Source organism: Sorex araneus, chromosome 2 (genome assembly GCF_027595985.1).
Source record: "Sorex araneus isolate mSorAra2 chromosome 2, mSorAra2.pri, whole genome shotgun sequence".
Taxonomy (NCBI): Eukaryota; Metazoa; Chordata; class Mammalia; order Eulipotyphla; family Soricidae; genus Sorex; species Sorex araneus.
Window position 1 is genome coordinate 8925418 of NC_073303.1, and position 18013 is coordinate 8943430.

The 18013-nt window shown below is 41.0% G+C and overlaps 1 protein-coding gene across 2 annotated transcripts; it reads right to left on the minus strand.

Annotated features, from left to right (window-relative positions):
• Positions 1 to 461: 461 nt before the first annotated feature.
• On the minus strand, positions 462 to 14349 carry LOC129402380 (E3 ubiquitin-protein ligase TRIM38-like). Of its 2 annotated transcripts, XM_055128780.1 has the most exons (6): positions 14304 to 14349; positions 11918 to 12148; positions 8126 to 8148; positions 7911 to 8023; positions 6139 to 6199; positions 1094 to 1284 (listed from the first exon to the last, which is right to left on the minus strand). In XM_055128780.1, the coding sequence occupies exons 1-6, from the start codon at positions 14346 to 14348 to the stop codon at positions 1233 to 1235; spliced, it is 525 nt and encodes a 174-aa protein (XP_054984755.1). In that variant the 5' UTR covers position 14349; the 3' UTR covers positions 1094 to 1232. The 2 variants fall into 2 exon arrangements, with proteins under 2 accessions (XP_054984754.1, XP_054984755.1); XM_055128779.1 differs by lacking the exon at positions 6139 to 6199 and having other exon boundaries at positions 462 to 1284.
• Between the last annotated feature and the right edge of the window lie 3664 nt (positions 14350 to 18013).

Here is an 18013-nt window from a genome sequence, read left to right on the forward strand (position 1 = left end):
TTTCCAGTACTGAAGCACCATCCAAATCCAGTTCTTCTCTGGATCTTCTCTCTCTGTGAAGCATCTCACTCTTAATCAGTTGTGACGTTTCCCTCACCCTTCACGGGCAGGACCCTCTAGGTTGGTCACTGTCTGCACTTACTCTCTCATTCAGGGCTGCAGCTCAGATTATTCATCAACATGCCAATGAGCAGAAGAGTAATTTTCTTGTTTTCGCTGATATAATTGCAGCTTTCCCTATTCCCTCCCCTTGAGTTCACATGGTACCAAACAAGCAGAGAAAACCTGAAGTTCCTGAGCTTCTGTCATCCTGCTCACAAGTTGTCTTGGAAATTAAAGATCTGAAATAATGAAGAGGGAAGGAGAGGAGACTCTCTACACAAAATATGCAAGGCAATAAAAAGAAATCTTGCTTTATTCCTCTATAGTGCAGGTACGTCATCTTTCGTGTTACAGTCTGAATATTACTTAATATGCATTACTTAAATGCAGGTTTTATGCTTTACAAATGTTTGAGATAATGTCCTAGTTATGAAGAACATTATTCCACTATAGTGCAGGTACATTATCTTTCGTGTTACAGTCTGAATATTACTTAATATACATTACTTAAATGCAGGTTTTATGCATTACAAATGTTTGAGATAATGTTCTAGTTATGGAGAAACAGCCAGGAAGAAATTAAATCCAATTTCTGTTCCCAACTGGATTTACCAACTAATTTCTATGCTGGTTTAACTAGAAGGAAACTTTCCTTTTTTTCTTACTTATTTGAGGAAATCAGGGACAATGAAGAAAATGGATAAACCTCAAAATAAGGTCTAAGAGCATGTGAGAAGGAGGCCTTGGGGAAGGTGTAGATGTAGGAACCAGTAGTAACATTGTAGAAGGACACAAGCCCAACATCACAGTCTAGAATAATCCCTACAACTTGAGGCTGGACCCTCAAGGGAAGGGTGATTTGGGGAGAAGCAAGGACTAAACAGATCTTGTCCTTTCTCAGTCTGATGGCCCAGAATCCAGACTGAGGCTCTTGTACAATGTCAGTGCCCCTTGGTACATTTTCCAGACAAACTCCGACACCCCACTCAACTCCTATTTGCACATCCACTTCAAAGTAATGTCTTCCTGAGGTGAAGCGCTCACGGCCCAGGATACAGGATAAGACACTAAATCCTCCAGGATTTTGATACATCGGTATGCTTCCTTTGTAAGCCACTGTTCTCTGATTGTCAGACAGGCTTAAATCTGGATGAGCAGTATCGGGATCCAGAGTCACATTGTCTGGAAAAAAAAGAATAAAGGACTTGATTTGATCTTTCTTTCTTTCTTTCTTTCTTTCTTTCTTTCTTTCTTTCTTTCTTTCTTTCTTTCTTTCTTTCTTTCTTTCTTTCTTTCTTTCTTTCTTTCTTTCTTTCTTTCTTTCTTTCTTTCTTTCTTTTTTTCTTTCTTTCTTTCTTTCTTTCTTTCTTTCTCTCTCTCTCTCTTTCTCTCTCTTTCTTTCTTTCTTTCTCTCTTTCTCTCTTTCTTTCTTTCTTCCTCTCTCTCTTTCTTTCTTTCTTTCTTTCTTTCTTTCTTTCTTTCTTTCTTTCTTTCTTTCTTTCTTTCTTTCTTTCTTTCTTTCTTTCTTTCTTTCTTTCTTTCTCTCTTTCTCTCTCTTTCTTTCTTTCAAAACTTTCTTGTAATTCTGGACTTTGTATTTACAATGAATTACTTGTTTTTCTATTTCCCTATATAGTTTTTCCCTATATAGTATTCTACTATAGAGCAATGTTCTTTGCTTAAACACGGAAAAACCGTTAACTACACTCCTAATATTTGGGAGTTGATTGGCTTGAAATATATCTACTCCTCGGCTTCCATCATAGTTACTTGACTCAGGTTTCAATTGCCATAATTCCTAACACCCCGCCAAGGGAGGTCCTCCCATGAGATTGGGAGGGACCCAAGGCAAGTTTCGAGCTACCCCTGCATTGAAATGGGACAGTCTAGCAGCATAGAAGCAACGTCTTGATGCAAGTCATCATGACTTAAGAGACAGAACCCTCATGGGGAAGGACAAGCTAAACTGGCCTGAGGACTTAGTCTGGGATTTATGGCAAAACTCCTGCTTGCCCTCAGAGACTAGAGAAATAATTTGTGGAACCTATATCCCTTACTGTGTTTATCCAAAAAACTTCAAGTATTAATAAGAAGTATATTTAATTGTTTAATATGTACACGTAAAGAGAGAAAGAAAAGTAATACAGATTTCCCTGGGAGACAGTGTCTCCCTGAATTAATCCCAAGAGAATTGCCTCTTTCTAAATGCTTTACCTCTGTAAGCAATCAATCATGCCCATGTGCAGTTGTATAGCTCAACCCCCTTGAGATGTTCCATAAGTATGCTGGCAGCTCTGTGTTAAATTGTACATTTTTTCTTTGTTCAATTTTTGGGTCACACCGGTGATGCCCGAGGGTTCCTCCTGGCTCTGCACTCAAGGAGTTACACCTGGCAGTGCTTGGGGGACTATATGGGATTCTGGGGATCGTGCAAGGCAAACGCCCTATCTGCTCTACTATCACTCTGGTCCCTAATGGGCCATTTTGACCATCTGTTCCTGGTCCTCTGTCTCTTTGTCTCTCGCTGGGGAAGCTAGGGAGGCAGCCCTCAGACACCAGACACCAGATGCACGTGTCTTGCACCCCCTCACTTTCTGATCTCAAGGGGATACCTTATGAAGGGCGCTCTACCCCCTGCCACTGCCTTATTCGACTTGTTTTTTAGAGGAAAATACTTTTTAATTTATTCATTGCAATTTACCAAGATATTGATAACAGTTTTTGGCATTCAACATTTAACTCCAAACCCACCACCATGTCAGCGACCCCCCTGGCATGTTTTGAGTCTCAGGGTCTTTTTGAAAAATAGGCAGCCTAGATTCAAACCTAAGTTCTGTTCTTATCTATAAATGATTTTTAGTCTCAATTTACTGAAAATAGTATGTATGTACCAGAGACTGTTGGGGAAGACTGAGTGAATTAAAGAATAATATTTATTAAAATGTCTGATTAGTGGAAAGTATCTGAGAATTTCTAGGAATAATGAAATCATCATCCTTATCTCTCACTTATAAAAACAAGGAATATAACTGACCAGAATTTTCATGGGTTCTGTCATTTCTAAAGCCCATTTCCTCTTAAGAAATCATGGAATATTGAGGCAGAAATAAGACAGTTTCACTAACAACTACAATTTATGTATCAAAAAAGAAAAAAAAGACAAGTAATATCTTAGATTCTGATCTAAGACCTAGAGTTTTCCAGGTCACTAAGACATGCTGGTCCCATGAATTCTATCCATATCACAAACACATGCTTGTTCCATGGATTTTAGAGCTTACTCGAATTCATGTTAGACCCTGGTATTCTCAAAATTAATTATTTCAGTTCTGCTTTGGGGATGTGGTTTGGGATTTGGGGTGGAAACATTCATAACATGGTGATTCGAGTGTGCAGTGATGGTGGGATTGGTATTCAAATAATAAACAGAATGGATAATTGTGAATAACTATGTAAAAACAAAATTAAAAAGATACTGGTATTCCATAGAAATAAGTAAAATTTAATAAACCCGGGATAATATATATGAAAACTACATGAAAAGTTGAAAAGACAGGAAATTATATGATAAATTTAAGTGTGATTCTGACTTTAAAATACAATTTTCAAAATTAATTGTATCCAGGTGTGGGGCAAGAGACTCTGCCACAAACTGCCCCCTGCACCGTGTAATCCCATCAATGGCCAAGGTCCAGAGACTATAAAACAATGCTCCCAGAAGCGTGTGGCCGCATTCATGGCTGCGCGACTTCTTATAGCCGAGCTCTCCCTCTCAGAGAACCTGGCAAGGTACCGAGAGCATCCTGCCTGCACGGCAGAGCCTGGCAAGCTCCCTGTGGCATATTTGGTATGCTAAATACAGTAACAATGATGGGTCTCATTCCCCTTACCCTGAAAGAGTCTCCAATGCGGCACCACTGATAAGAACAAGTAAAGAGAGGCTGCTAAAATCTCAGGGCTGAACAGATGACTGGTTAAAGAAACTTTGGTACATCAACACAATGAAATACTATGCAGCTGTTAGAAAAGATGAAGTCATGAAATTTGCACATGGATGGATCAACATGGAAAGTATCATGTTAAGTGAAATGAGTCAGAAAGAGAGAGACAGACATAGAAAGATTGTACTCATTTGTGGAATGTAAAGTAACAGAATGAGAGACTAACGCCAAAGAATAGTAGAGATAAATACCAAGAGGAATGCTCCACAGCTTGGAAGCTGACCTCACATTCTAGGTGAAGAAGCGGCTCTGATAAAAAAGGGATCACCAAGCAAAGGGCGCTAGGTGGGCCCACTAGGAATGGGAGATACAGGCTGAAAACAGCCTATAGACTGAACATGATGCCTACTTAATACCTCTGTAGCAAACCACAACATCCAAAAAGAGAGATCGAGCAAATGGAAATGCCCTGCCACAGAGTCAGGGTGGGGTGAAGGGTGGGGGTGGTAGGGGGGGTGCTGGGACCATCGGGGGTGGAAAATGGGCACTGTGGAGGGATGGGTATTCGATCATTGTATGACTGAAACATAAGCATTAAAACCTGTAAGTCAGTAACTTTGTCTCATATGATTCACTAATAAATAAATAAATAAATAAATAAATAAATAAATAAATAAAATCTTAGAGCTAGGACGAATAGAGACATTACTGGTGCCTGCTCAAGAAAATCAATGATCAATGGCATGACTCTGATCAATAGAATATTTTGTCTTATATTTACTGGGGGCTATTTCCAGCAATGCTCAGGGTAACTCCTGGCTCTGCACTCAGGAATTACTCCTGATGGTGCCCAAGGAACCATATGGGGTGTGGTGATCAAACCTGGGTCTGTTGCATGTAAGGCAAATGCCTAATCCGCTATAGTATCATTCCAGTCCCTAGGATGCTAACCAGTATAAGAACCACTCAAAAGAGTCAACCACTCACTGGGTTACTAAATTAAGTACAAGAGCTGGACTGATTTCCCAGAAATCCCTTATGCAGACATATCTCCTGTACTGTGTTTCTTGGTGTTTCTTAAAATCTCTGCTGTTCTTTCCCCACTTTTCCCATCTTGCTGCCTCCTTGAAAGACTGACCATTGTAGACACATCACCCGGGCCCTCTTCCCCATGTCTCTCTGCTTATGTCAACTAACAGGAAGCAGAGGAGAAGGCTCTGGGACACAAAGGAACTGAGAAGGCCCTGGGACACAAAGCAACTGAGTAGCAGTGTGAAGTACACATGGCCTTCCCATGCTGACTGGCAGGCTCTGCATTCCTCTCCCCTGTCACACTCTCCCACCCTCACAGCGCCCTCTACCTGCCACTTGAGGCCCAGGCCAGTGATGGTTGTCTACCCATTCCTGCTTGGGTGCTGGACTATTCCTTGTTCTCTACCCTACTTCTCATCTTTATAAATAACCCCTTTATTATAAAGATTCTCTCCAACCAGTTCTTAAAATGAATCTGACTCAGTAACGAGTTGTTTTTCAGTTCATATTACCTAAACAATTGGGAAAAATCCAAAGTGTCAATGAGAAGAAAGGTAAAAAACTTCAATAGTGCCAGAGAGATACAATAGTAAGATGCTTGCCTCGAACTGGGCTGCCTCGGGTTTGATTCCCTGTACCACATATGGTTCACTGGGGACTACCAGGAGTGACCATTGAACATAAAATCAAGTCAGATGTCACCTCATAGTTTAGTTTTTAAAAACCCAAATGAATACATATAATTTTAATTGCATACATACACAGTTTTTCTTGACTCTGATCCAATGAGCTTAAAGACAAATCATTGAAAGATAAACATAAATTTTATATATTCAGAAATAGAGTTTTTCAATCATAATATGAACATCTGCAAAATTGAATAACAATAAAATCATACCCGTAAAATTGCACATCAGGGCTAAAGCAGAATTTTGGGGAAGAGACTCTCAAACTGATGCAGGGGGCCCGGTCACTCCAGGCCAACTGGACCAGCTGATCAGGGCAAAGCACTAGGATGCCAGGTGTAAAAAACTAAAGAACGCCGAGGAGCGAGTGCACTCACGGGCTCTCTAGGCGGCTCTGTCTCACCGCCCGCGTCCGGTGCCCGGGAACCGCTGTGTGTGCTGTCGGTCAAAGGCAGGCGACAGAAGGAAGAAGGAAGAAGGCCAAATTGGTTGCTCGATCCGTTTATTTCATTCTCTCCCTCCGCTTCTCTCCCGCTCTCCTGGATCTCTCCCCGTGGATCTGCCCCCGTGGATCTGGCCCCGTGGATCTGGCCCCCCAACCCACTCTTACAGCCTAGTTAAATCTCCACAGCATGAGGGGGTTGGGGCATACACATAGGTGTGGTCCCCATCAATAGGGTAAGGTTCCTTTCCCTTAGGGGATGCTTCTCCTAGGACTTAATTCTCTTTCAGCAGGAGGATCCACCCAAGGGCGGAGTCCCATGAATGTGTTTCTCTTTTCCTCAGCCAGCAAACATATAAGAATTCATAATATTAATTATTTTGTATGGACACAATAAGAGATGCATTAAAGCTTATAGAATTGCTCTCCTGGGGCCATCTCAATCTCAGACTACAGTGCTCAGGCCAGATCAGTCTTTCCTATCCCTGGCAGGGTCCCAGTCTCATAATTACTATTGGATCATGACAGCATTTGTCTATGATCAAGCTCTTAACTTATAGTTAAGAATTAGGCACTTTGGCCAGGCCCATCTCGATGCCAGGGTAGCACATAACTCACCGCTTGCCCTGGATCCTTCCCGTCCCACGTCGGGGACCCTACTTTGGGGTGCTAGGAACTGAGGGCAACTGAGGCTTAAGTGGAGAAAGCAGAGGCCCGGGAGGGAATAATATTCGAGGCCAATTAATTCCCAAGTTATAAAAACATAATATTGTCTTCTTGTGTCTGTACAAAACAGACATAGCTTTAAAGTAAATTATTCAAAAGGCACAAGAAGAGGAGAAAGGCAATATCAATTTATATAATATAAATTCAGTATCCTAGGAAGGTCTGACCTTGCAAATTAGCAGTCAGATTAAGGGAAAGCCGCGGATTAACTGTTTTGGGGAAGAGAGCATGGAGAAGTGATTATAGCTGAACAAAGGGATGGGAGAGATTCTGGAACACCTTGATGGGTGAGACTGGGGTAAGCCTAAACTCTGGGGAAAACCAGGACAAGCTACTTGTGGCAAGGAGGGAAAGGGCAAAGTAATGTCATCCTACAGCCAGGCTGTCTTCCCTTCAGTTATGAACATTCTGAACACGAGGCATTTTCTCAGTCCATTCAGCTTTCTCTCTGGTCCTTAGATTAGGTTTGAATTAATAGTCCCCTATTTAAAAATTATTTTCTCTTTCCATAACTTTTGACTTTTATTAGAGATTGGAGAAACTTAGAAAACAATGATTAGAAAGAATTATAGAAAGAGAAAACTCAGCCTTGGGATTTCAAAATGTGTTACTGGGTCAGGGCTGGAACAATAGCACAGTGGTAGGGCATTTGCCTTGCACACGGCAGACCTGAGTTTGATTCCTCTGCCCCTCTCAGAGATCCTGGCAAGATACCGAGAGTATCTTGCCCACACGGCAGAGCCTGGCAAACTACCCATGGCACATACAATATGCCAAAATTAGTAACAATCTCAAGATGGAGACGTTACTGGTGCCCACTCAAGCAAATTGATGAGCAACAGGATAACAGTGACAGTGACAGATAGTTACTGGTCAAGGTCTTTACATCACTTGCACCCCAGTGAATGATAATCACCTACCTTTCTTGCATACATTGAGAGTTAAATAAAATATTACTAAGGGATTCTAAAATCAACATACCTTGATAGCGCTTTAAAACTCTTCTCACATTAAAGTTAAGCTTAGAGATATCGCACACAGTATGCACCTCCAAAGAAACATCTTTTGGTGCTTCCACACTAATAGCTGAGTACCTAGAATAAGCAGAGACCAGAGATTCCTTCAGCGGCTCCTTCCATCCATGTCTCTATACCCATGACCCTCCCCTGCCCACACTGATGATATGGGGCACTCACCTGCCCAAAGTGTCCTTTATATCCTGTAAGAAACAAAAGCAAAGATGAATGTAGGAACATCTGAGCCTCGTGGAGAATGGCATGCACAGCAGTTCTCTATAAACTCTCCTCCAGCGATGTAAGGTATGGGAACCCAAGGGTGTAAATACAACCAAGGCTTCAGGAACAGTGTAATTTTATTCCTGTTGAGGCACCACTGAGACCCTATCTGTCAACATTGATGCATTTCTAATAGATTGATTCCCACCTGAGTCCTTTTTTGGATGCACATTACTGCCTCTTTATCAACCTCTCAGTCAGCTGTCTTCCTTATAGGAGGCTGCGGGGAGAATTAGTGTCTGAAAGCACATAAACCTATGGCTATTGGGAAATGGATCGGAAGGATGCCCGGGGTACCACTTGCTTTCAATGTTGTGATTTTCTTAGATTGAGTCCATATTGAACACTGCTTATCATAAATCTGAGTTCTGAGTCCACGCAGAATCTCTGTGACTGAGATGATTAGGTGTTGATAGCTGTACCACTCGATGGCACAATAGTCGCATAATCACAAATTATTATACAACCTTCAATTCTGTTTTGAAACTAAACAAACCTCCAGGCATCAGAGGAGCCAAGATGGGGAGAAAGTTGTCCTATGAATCAGACAACTGCAAAATTTAATGAAACACAGGCTCTGAGTGCCTCTGAGTATAGCACTGTCTTGGCAGAGGCTGGTTACAACACAAACTTTACCCCATGTTATTCTCTGTGGAAATCATGGATGTAAGTCAACCTTAGACTTGATGTTCTAAACAGCAAAAACCACACCTCACCCCTAAATCTCACGGCCTGGCTAAAGAATTAAGAAGATTGAGAGCCCACACAATTTATGGGGTGAAGACAAAAGTCTGGAAAGTCCCCAAGCAACCAGGAGCTTATTTGCTCATTTTCTCTGAGTGGAAAGTTGTAGACGGCAACAATTTTCTCAAAGTAACAATTGTAAGCTTCGATGAATTAAGAGAAACAAAATAAAAGATCTCCAATAAATCAAGATAATGTATTAGACAGGTTGGGAAGTTTACTGAAGTAAGTGAACTTAAAAGTTCATTGGAAGGTTCTAGCAGAGGAGTTGACAGATAACTCATGGGATATGAAAATCCTAAATAACTGACACAGAGACTGAGAAGTCCAAGCTCTAAGTGGGGAATCCTTAGCAATGCCATTTTTGTCTCTTGGGATCCCCAGGAGATCAGTCTGAGATATTGTCTGAGATCCCAAAACATTGTCCTGAATCATAGATAGGCATGATAACCTCCTTTTTCGTTACCTGCTTCTTTCATACCCTCATTGCCTCCCCTTGGGACACATTTTAAGTGCGTGGCCTTCACTCAATTCCTCATTGTAGGATCAACTCTCAGAGAAGCAGTCCTAAAACATCGTCCTCACCAATATGGATGACTGGAAACTAAACACCTACTGTGAATTATTTTATGAGTGGCAGTTGAGTTTTGGGAAGTGGTGATGAGTGTGATCTCTGGGTCCAGTTCTGTATTATATAATTATGTTAGCCTTGAAAATGGCACAACTCTGATTTCATTTTCTCATTGTAAAATAGACAGCCTGAGCCTATCATGAGCTCCAGACAACATTTCCTGGCATAGAATAACAGACTACAGGGCTACCAGGGATGACATACTGAGTACATTTACGTAAGTGCCCTACATCTAGAGAAATAACAATGCAATGCCCACTGGAACATATACTGATTAGCGGGCAAAATTTCCATTTTGTGGTATTTCCTTGGTCTACTGTTATGTGCAATAATGAGGAACAACTGGCTATAGCCAAGGGCAATGACCAAGGGAGTTTTCCTGAAAGTCAGGAAGGTTGTGGCACTTGTGGTGATTTTACCTTAAACTTGAGTAAGACCAAAGGGTAAAATAATCTAAGCAATAAAGGAAAAGAGAGAGGCAAATGAGAATGGGCAAGAAATATTGATCAGGTAGAGATCTATTGTAAAGGGCTGAAATCATGCTTTGCATGGCGGAGGGCCACGTTCAATCCCCACATGTTCTTCCAAGGACCCTGAGAACTGCAGCAATAATGTCCCCTGAACATCATTGATAGTGCATGAAAAAACAACAGGAAGAGAGAGAAAAGAGAGAGAGAGAAAGACAGAGACACAGAGAGATAGAGACAGATACAGAGAGATAAGGAGACAGTGAGTGATATGCCTTTATCTTACTGGGAAAGTGAAACTGTGTATTTCCATAGCAAAAACTGCTAACTCATGACTACCACTGATTCAAAGGATCTGGACAGACTTATGGATCCTCCTATATCCCACCTTTATCAGACCTGGGAAATATATTTCAAAGATCACAGGTGGCAGATGTGGGGAGAGCCTGACAACAAATAAAATAAAGTTTTATTTTAAATTGTGTAAGGAAAATAACTCTATATAAAGATTTTCAGAACTTATTAGTTAACATTAGCTTAACAACTCTTACAGATGTGTTAAAAGGGTTCAAAATTAGCAACATGATATCAATGGCATAGCTGACTCTTCATCTTCAACTCTAGGAAACAGAAGATATATTCATTTTAAAGGAATGCTGTGAACGGTTCCAATCTAAATCAGACTTGAGTACTAGCCCCTTGTATCTTTAAGCTGTGTGAACTAGTAAAGTGGCTTGAATCCCATTTTCTTAGCTGAATCATGAGACAATAATTATAGGCACTTCTTCACAGACTTATTGAATTCAATAAGTGCTTAGATACATTCAGCAAGAAAACTTTTAGCAGTCCACAAAAATTCCCATTAACACCCCATTTGGCACCTACTGGGCTATTTTCCCCACTAGTTTATCTCTTCTCTACTCTTAACCTTATGGTCACTCTGCCCTCACAACTTGCTTGGTGACCTTCATCTCCTGGAAAACGAAACTATCTTAGATAAAGAACTCTCAGACACACTGTAGAATGACAAAAGTCAGAGAGATCGAAATAAAATCTTGAGAGCACCACAATAAAAACAAAACATATATATAAATAAAGAAACCACCATAGTAATGAAATTAGTCTAGGCTAGTAAAGAATGGTTTGACATAGCAAACAAGTTGGATGAAATGAAAACCCCATAAGAATACTCAATCCAACTAAGTCAACAGTCTAACTTGAGGGAATGAAAAAAAATTGTAAAGAAAGTAAAGCTAAAGAAGTTCCTATTAAACCAAACTCATTAGGAATATTAATAGGACACCATTAAACGGCAAAACTCTACTTGAAAGCAATAGAGAACAAAAACATAAAATGGGGGAAAGTTGTGAGAAACAATGGCGTCTTTTCTAATACACAGTGCTTGCTTGCTTTGAAGTTAAACTAGGATACAGATTCGCACTTGTAGAGGAGACAGCCCAAAATGAAGAACTGAGCTTCCATAAAATCTACAGTTGTGACCTCTGGGGATCATTCCAAAGAGCACAATTATATTAATTTTAAAATATATTTGCTTTTCTGTGTTTACTATGGTGTCCATCACAATGGCTAAGACCTAGAATCATCCCAAATACCCAAGAACACATAGAGGATAAGGAACTGTTGTACACGGACAATAAGGAAAGGTGAAATCCAACAACTCATGCATCTCAGCTATAACTCCAGGGTGTTATGCTGAGCAAGGTGAGATAAAGGGAGAGAGTCTGACCTGAGGAAGTAGGCCTTGTTAATCTTCCATATTGATCACCATTCTGCTCTGACTGGCATGGGAATAAGACATCTCGTCTGTTTCCTCCAACTTCTCAGACTCACCTGCAGCAAATTCTGTGCTGAGTCCTGACATTTCTTGTCCAGTTCCTGGATGTGGTTCTCGAGTTCCTGTAGTTTGTTGTCCAGATGGGCTACATTGTCCTGCAGACTGCTCAGCTTCTGCTCTCTTTCTTTCTCCAGTTGACACATATATAACTCCTCCTCCTGGTGCAGGAATGTGTGAAGACTTGAAAATTCAGAGTTGATTCTTTCTTTCTCACGCTTTATTTTCTCCTATAAGAAAGAAAAGTACTCAGAATGTGAATACAGATTAATGTTCATTAACAATGCATCCATACACAATACAAATAACATGGAAACAAATGAGATATATTCAGTAGTAATAAGGAAGGAACTTTTGACACAATGTGCAACATGTATGAGTTAACTAGGTAGTGAGCAAAGCAATGTAAACCAGAAAGAGAGGGCCAATATTATAGAACTCTACTGATGTGAGGTAAGTGATATCATAGAGACAGTGATACCAGAAAATAGGAGGAAGATGTTTGAGGACTAGGAAGAGAGAGAGTTTCAGTTTTGATTATGAATGAATTTTGCAAGTAGATAAAAGTAATGGTTGCACAAGCGTATGTACAAACTTAACTGCCATGGAGCTGTCCACTCAAAAGGATAAGGAAAGTGACTTTTATGTCATACTCGCTCACACACACACACACACACACACAAAAAAAAAAATGGTCCTCGGTCAGTGTGTCATAGTCTAAAGAGTTCTCCATGTTCCCTAGACCAGAGTTATGCTCAGGTGGCAGATATTCAAAGGTTGAAGAGGTCCTCACCATTATACACAGTTATCTGGATAAATTCCTTCTGCTTCACCAAGAAGGTGGTGTAAGGAGTACGAATAAAGTGCAAAATAGAGTTGGGCCAAGGTAAATAAAATGTGAATTATAAAAATAAATAGGAATTTTTATTGTTATATAAATATGTGTTCCTGTGTTTCAGATAAACTTTCAGTTCAAGAAAATTCTGAAGTTTCTTCTTGGATCTTTTTGAAGTTTGTAACTGAGACATCACAACTTGAGTAAAGATGACCACCCTGGTGAGTTCTTGAATCTCACCAGGGAGAGGCCCAGTTGGCAGATTCTGATCAAAAATACTAGAAATACCAACTCCGGATTCAATTAAGCACCCTAATGTGTGATTATAGCTAAAACAAATGATCTGTCCTGTAGGACACAGGTTTTATTTGGTGAGGTGGGGACCAGAATTTTAATTTCCCATTTATCTTTCTCATTTCAGAGTGTGTTCCAGTGTATCCGAAATTAATAAAAGGGCAGCTTATTTATTTTTAAGTGGGAGTCAAGCATAGCTTCAATTCATGTATTTATAAAATGAGTTTTTTTTTAATTGTGAGGATCTTCACACCACTCAAAAGGCCAGAAATGAAAGCAAAAGGCTTTCTTTTGAGAGATGACATTGGACATTTTCATATAAAGAATAATGACTGACGATGACCTCTTGATATCTGTATTTCAAATCATAATGCCCAAAATTAGAGAGAGAGAGAAAGAAGGATTGTACCTGCCATAAAGGAAGGGAGCGGGGTGGGGTTGGAGTGGGACACTGGGAACAATGGTGGTGGAAAATGTGCACTGGTGTAAGGATGGGTGCTCGAGCATTGCTTGACTGAAGCCAGTCTTGCAATTTTGTGACTGTATCTCACGGTGATCCAATTAAATTTCTTAAAAAATAAAAAAGAATAAGGGCTGAGGTTTAAGACACCATGAAAGAGCAAAAATGGCTTACTTGTCCGTGTGATAATATTTTAGTCTAATATACTATATCTATATCAATAAAAAAATTGTTTCCATCCATAGGGAATCTGGTTGATCACTGTACTAGAGACCCAAATTCTGCAATTGTCTTTTCTATGTTCTTGTGGGAGTTCTGGTTCTCCATACTAATAGCCTCATGAAATTGAGCTCAATGCAACTCATCAGAATAAATGTCTCTCTCTATCCAGAAATAGTTGGTCTCTTTAGCTGACAAACTTGAGTGTCAGGTACTGGACTGTGGAAAATACACCAAAATGGTGCAGTTCAGGTTTTAAAACAGGTAGGTACTTTCAAAGTTTGAGAATTTGAGTTGCATCAAGCATCTTTCAAGGTCAGCTATAATATTTCTTCTTCTCCAACTCAGATATTAGGAATGCTACATAATTTTTTTTCACAAGGTTGAAGTATTTGCAGTAAAAATGTAATAGATGCATATAACTAAGAGTAAAGAAAAATGGTGCTTTCTACATTAATTTTAACAATTTGGACTGTTTATTGAGTAATAAACCCTCATAGTGCTTTTACCAAACAATACCTACTACTAGACACGGTGATGGCATATAGTTTGACCACCAGAAGCTTCAAACTCTTACCTTCCAGTGAGTTATTCTCAGAGTTGTGTTTTGCCTCAGCTGCATATATTTTATGCGTGTTATGCTCAGTTTCCAAACTGCTTTTTTGGAGTTGTTCCTGTGGGAAAAACTGGGTGTTAGTTTTGCAATTGGATAACTCTTCACAACATCCAACAGAAATCACAGACTTTGAGACAATTAGAATAACATTACGTATTTGGTGAGTCCTTACCTGCTGAGAGAAAGAGTAATTAGTCCAGTAACACAGTTGATCTCCATGGCAATCTGCAAAACTAATAAGATGCTCACCATAATTTCTGTGTTGTATAAATCAATTATTCATAAGGGGTTCATAAACTTGTTCAAGGAGACAACAGATTCCTCACTTCTACATCAGTTGTATCACTTGTCATCCAGTTGATCTTCAATTTGCTCTAATGGATACCAGTAACATCTCCATTTGTCCCTGTCACGTGCTACTGTAGCCCAATGATATCTGCTCACTCCAGGAACAGAAAGAGACTTAAATCGTTCATTCAGTGTTTTGATGAAGTCTGACCATCTTGTTGGCTGGCCACGTTGTCTTTTTTTTTTTTTGGTTTTTGGGTCACACCAGGCGATGCACAGGGGTTACTCCTGGCTCTGCACTCAGGAATTACCCCTGGCGGTGCTCAGGGGACCATATGGGATGCTGGGATTAGAACCCGGGTCGGCCGAGTGCAAGGCAAACACCCTACCCGCTGTGCTACCACTCCAGCCCCCCACGTGGTCTTTGACGTCCCATGGAATCAAGTTGGTAACAGCGCTAGTCCAGCCATCATCTTTGAATCGCATTACATGCCCAGCCCATCTGATTTTTGGCAAACACTTTGGCAAACGAGACAGCATCCCTGATTCTTGACCATCGATGGAGGTCAGAACTCTGGATCCCTTCTCTCACTTGAGTGAGATGTGATACTCCTAGCATAGCTCTTTTAATTCCTCTTTGGGATACCCAAATAGCGTTCTCACCCTGTTTGCATAGGGCCCAAGTCTCTGAGGCATATGTTAGTGCAGGAAGAACGGTGGAGTCGAAAAGATGTGCCCAGACCCAGAGGTTCTTCATCCTCTTAACCACTTCTTCAACGCTCTTGAAGGCGTTCCACGCTGTTCTCTTCATCCTACGCAGTTCTGGTGCCAAGTCGTTCCTCATGTTGAGTTCTCAACCCAAATACACATAGCTGCTACATTCAGAGATGTTCATTCCATTGAGAGCAAATGGAATGTCAGGGACTAGTTTGTTTTTCATGAACATCATTTTGCTGAGATTCAGCTGCAGTCTGACCTTTCCACACTTGCGGTTGAAGTCAGCCAGCATTTGTGCTGCTTGGCTAATGTTTGGTGTTATGAGAACGATGACATCAGTGAAGTGGAGGTGGTGTAATTGCTGACCGTCTGTCTTCACTCCTATTCCTTCCCATTCCAGTCGTCGCATGATATTTTCGAGGGTGGCACTGAAGAGTTTCTGTGAAACAGTATCACCCTGCCGAACCCCTCTCTTTACATCAATGATCACTTCCCTGTAGAATGGTGAGATTCTGGTGGTGAATCTGTAATACAGCTCACAGGGGATCTTGAAGTACTGAGTTTGTACGCCTTGTTTGGCTAGGGCTTCAATCTCAACAGAGTCAAAGTCCTTCTTTAAATAGATGAACGTTAGACAGAGCAGCATCTTGAACTCTCGTGAAACTTCAATGAGTTTGGTCACTGTGTGGATATGGTCGATTGTGCTGAATCCTTTTCGGAACCCGGCTTGCCCACATGGTTGTCCATTGTTTAGTGTTCTGCCTATTCTATTCATGATGACTCGAGTGAACAAGTTGTAGACGATGGATAACAGGCAGATTGGGAGATATTTGCCAATGTCACGGATGTCTCCCTTCTTGTACAACAGAACAGTCCTGCTGGTTTTTCATTGGGATGGAAACTTGCATTCTGACAGGTAGCGTGTGAAGAGCCTAGGCACTGCATTGAGGAGTACTGGTGGCAGATTCTTTAGGTGTTTGGGTCTGACCTTGTCTGAACCGGGTGCTGTAAGAGTCTTTACTGATGAAATGGCATGTCGAATTTCGGAAAGTAGGACGTTGGGAATTGCATATCCATCCTGCAGAATTTGGTATGTGGGTAGGTGGACGTGGCTGTTGAAGAGATCTGAGTAGAAGTTGTGAATAATCCTTTCCATTGCCCTTCTAGAAGATGTGATAGATCCATCAGGACGTCAGAGGGCAGTTATCTTGGTCTTGTAGTTGGCGAAGGACAGGCAAGCATTGTGAATACTTTTCCCAGCTTCTGCTGCATGTCACTTCCACAGGGTTAAGAAATGATTCAGCAGGACATTGCCCCCTCTGTTATTCCACCAAAGTTCAAGGCAGTCTTCATACATGCCTTTGCATATATGTTAATCTAAACCTCTCACTAGGGTTCATTCCTAGGCATTCACTTCTAAAGAGTTAACCACCCCTCTAGTCTTTAGTCAACTATGCCCCCAGCCTATATTTGTGGGAATAATATGAATCTTAGAAATTGGTAGCTCTATTTTATTTTGAGACAGAATGGTTTTCTCATGTCAACATTTGTCCTAAGGTACAAAAACATTCAGTTTCCAGTACTCCCTTAAGGTATGATTAATAATTTCAACTGTGCCCAGGCTGAAGGTTTAATTTCTATTCTTGTGGCTTCGCCTATATTTCCCTCTACTCACATCACGGCCTCAGCAGTGATACAGTCAGGAGTGATGCCTAAGCTCAGATCCAGGAGCAAGCCCTGAACATTTTAGGTGCATATTGAAAATGACCTTGTCCAGACCGGGTGCTGTATGCGTCTATTCTGATGAAATGGTGTGTCAAATTTCGGGAGGGAGGACATTGGGAACGACATATCCATCCTGCCATCCTGTGGAATTTGGTATGTGGGCAGGTGGATGTGGCTGTCAAAGAGATCTGAGTAGAAGTCGTGATTAATCCTCTCCATTGCCTTTCTGGAAGATGTGATAGATTCATCAGGACGTCAGAGGGCAGTCATCTTGGTCTTGTAGTTGGTGAAGGACAGGCGAACATTGCGAATAGTTTTCCCAGCTTCTGCCACATCAGCCAACACTGCTGCTCTTCTCTCTTTGACTTCTTCCTTTCAGTCAAAACTTTCGATTGAATATGACGTGGTCAATTTCATTGTGGAACTATCCACCGGGAGACTCCCATGTCCAGCATTTAGATTCAGCCTTCTGGAACTGTAAGTTACTACGGATGGTCTTGGTTGACATGATGAACTCTACAGTCTCTCACCCTGATCGTTCCATTCTAGGCCATGAGTCCCAATGTGGAGTTCTTTGGGCGACCTTCTCAGTCCTATCTTGGCATTAAAATCACCAACAATGATCTTGTAGAAGGTGTGGTCTTCTTTATAGAATCTTTCCAGTTCCATGTAGAACTTCTCAATTTCATCTTCGTCATAGTTTTATGTTAGTGCCTAGACAACAAAGATAGAAACTGCTGGCAGTGAGCCACATCTATTCAAGCGTAATCGTTCGATTCAGGTTGTTAGGTATTCGAATGAATCAATGCTCATGGCCAAGTTCGTGTTGACAAGGACACCAATGCCACTGATGCCTCTGTTGTCACATGTTCTGAGGAACAATTCTTCTCCAGTGTCGAAAATGGCATGATGTTATCGATGTCTTCTTGTTTCAGTCAGAC

Coding starts and splice junctions, on each gene's coding strand:
- LOC129402380 (XM_055128779.1), bottom strand. CDS start 14,348: ATGCAGCTGAGGCAAAACACAACTCTGAGAATAACTCACTGGAAG. Junction 8,024..8,125: donor ATAAAGGACACTTTGGGCAG/GTGAGTGCCCCA, acceptor TGCTTATTCTAG/GTACTCAGCTATTAGTGTGG. Junction 1,285..7,910: donor AGTTTTAAAGCGCTATCAAG/GTATGTTGATTT, acceptor TTTTTTTTCCAG/ACAATGTGACTCTGGATCCC.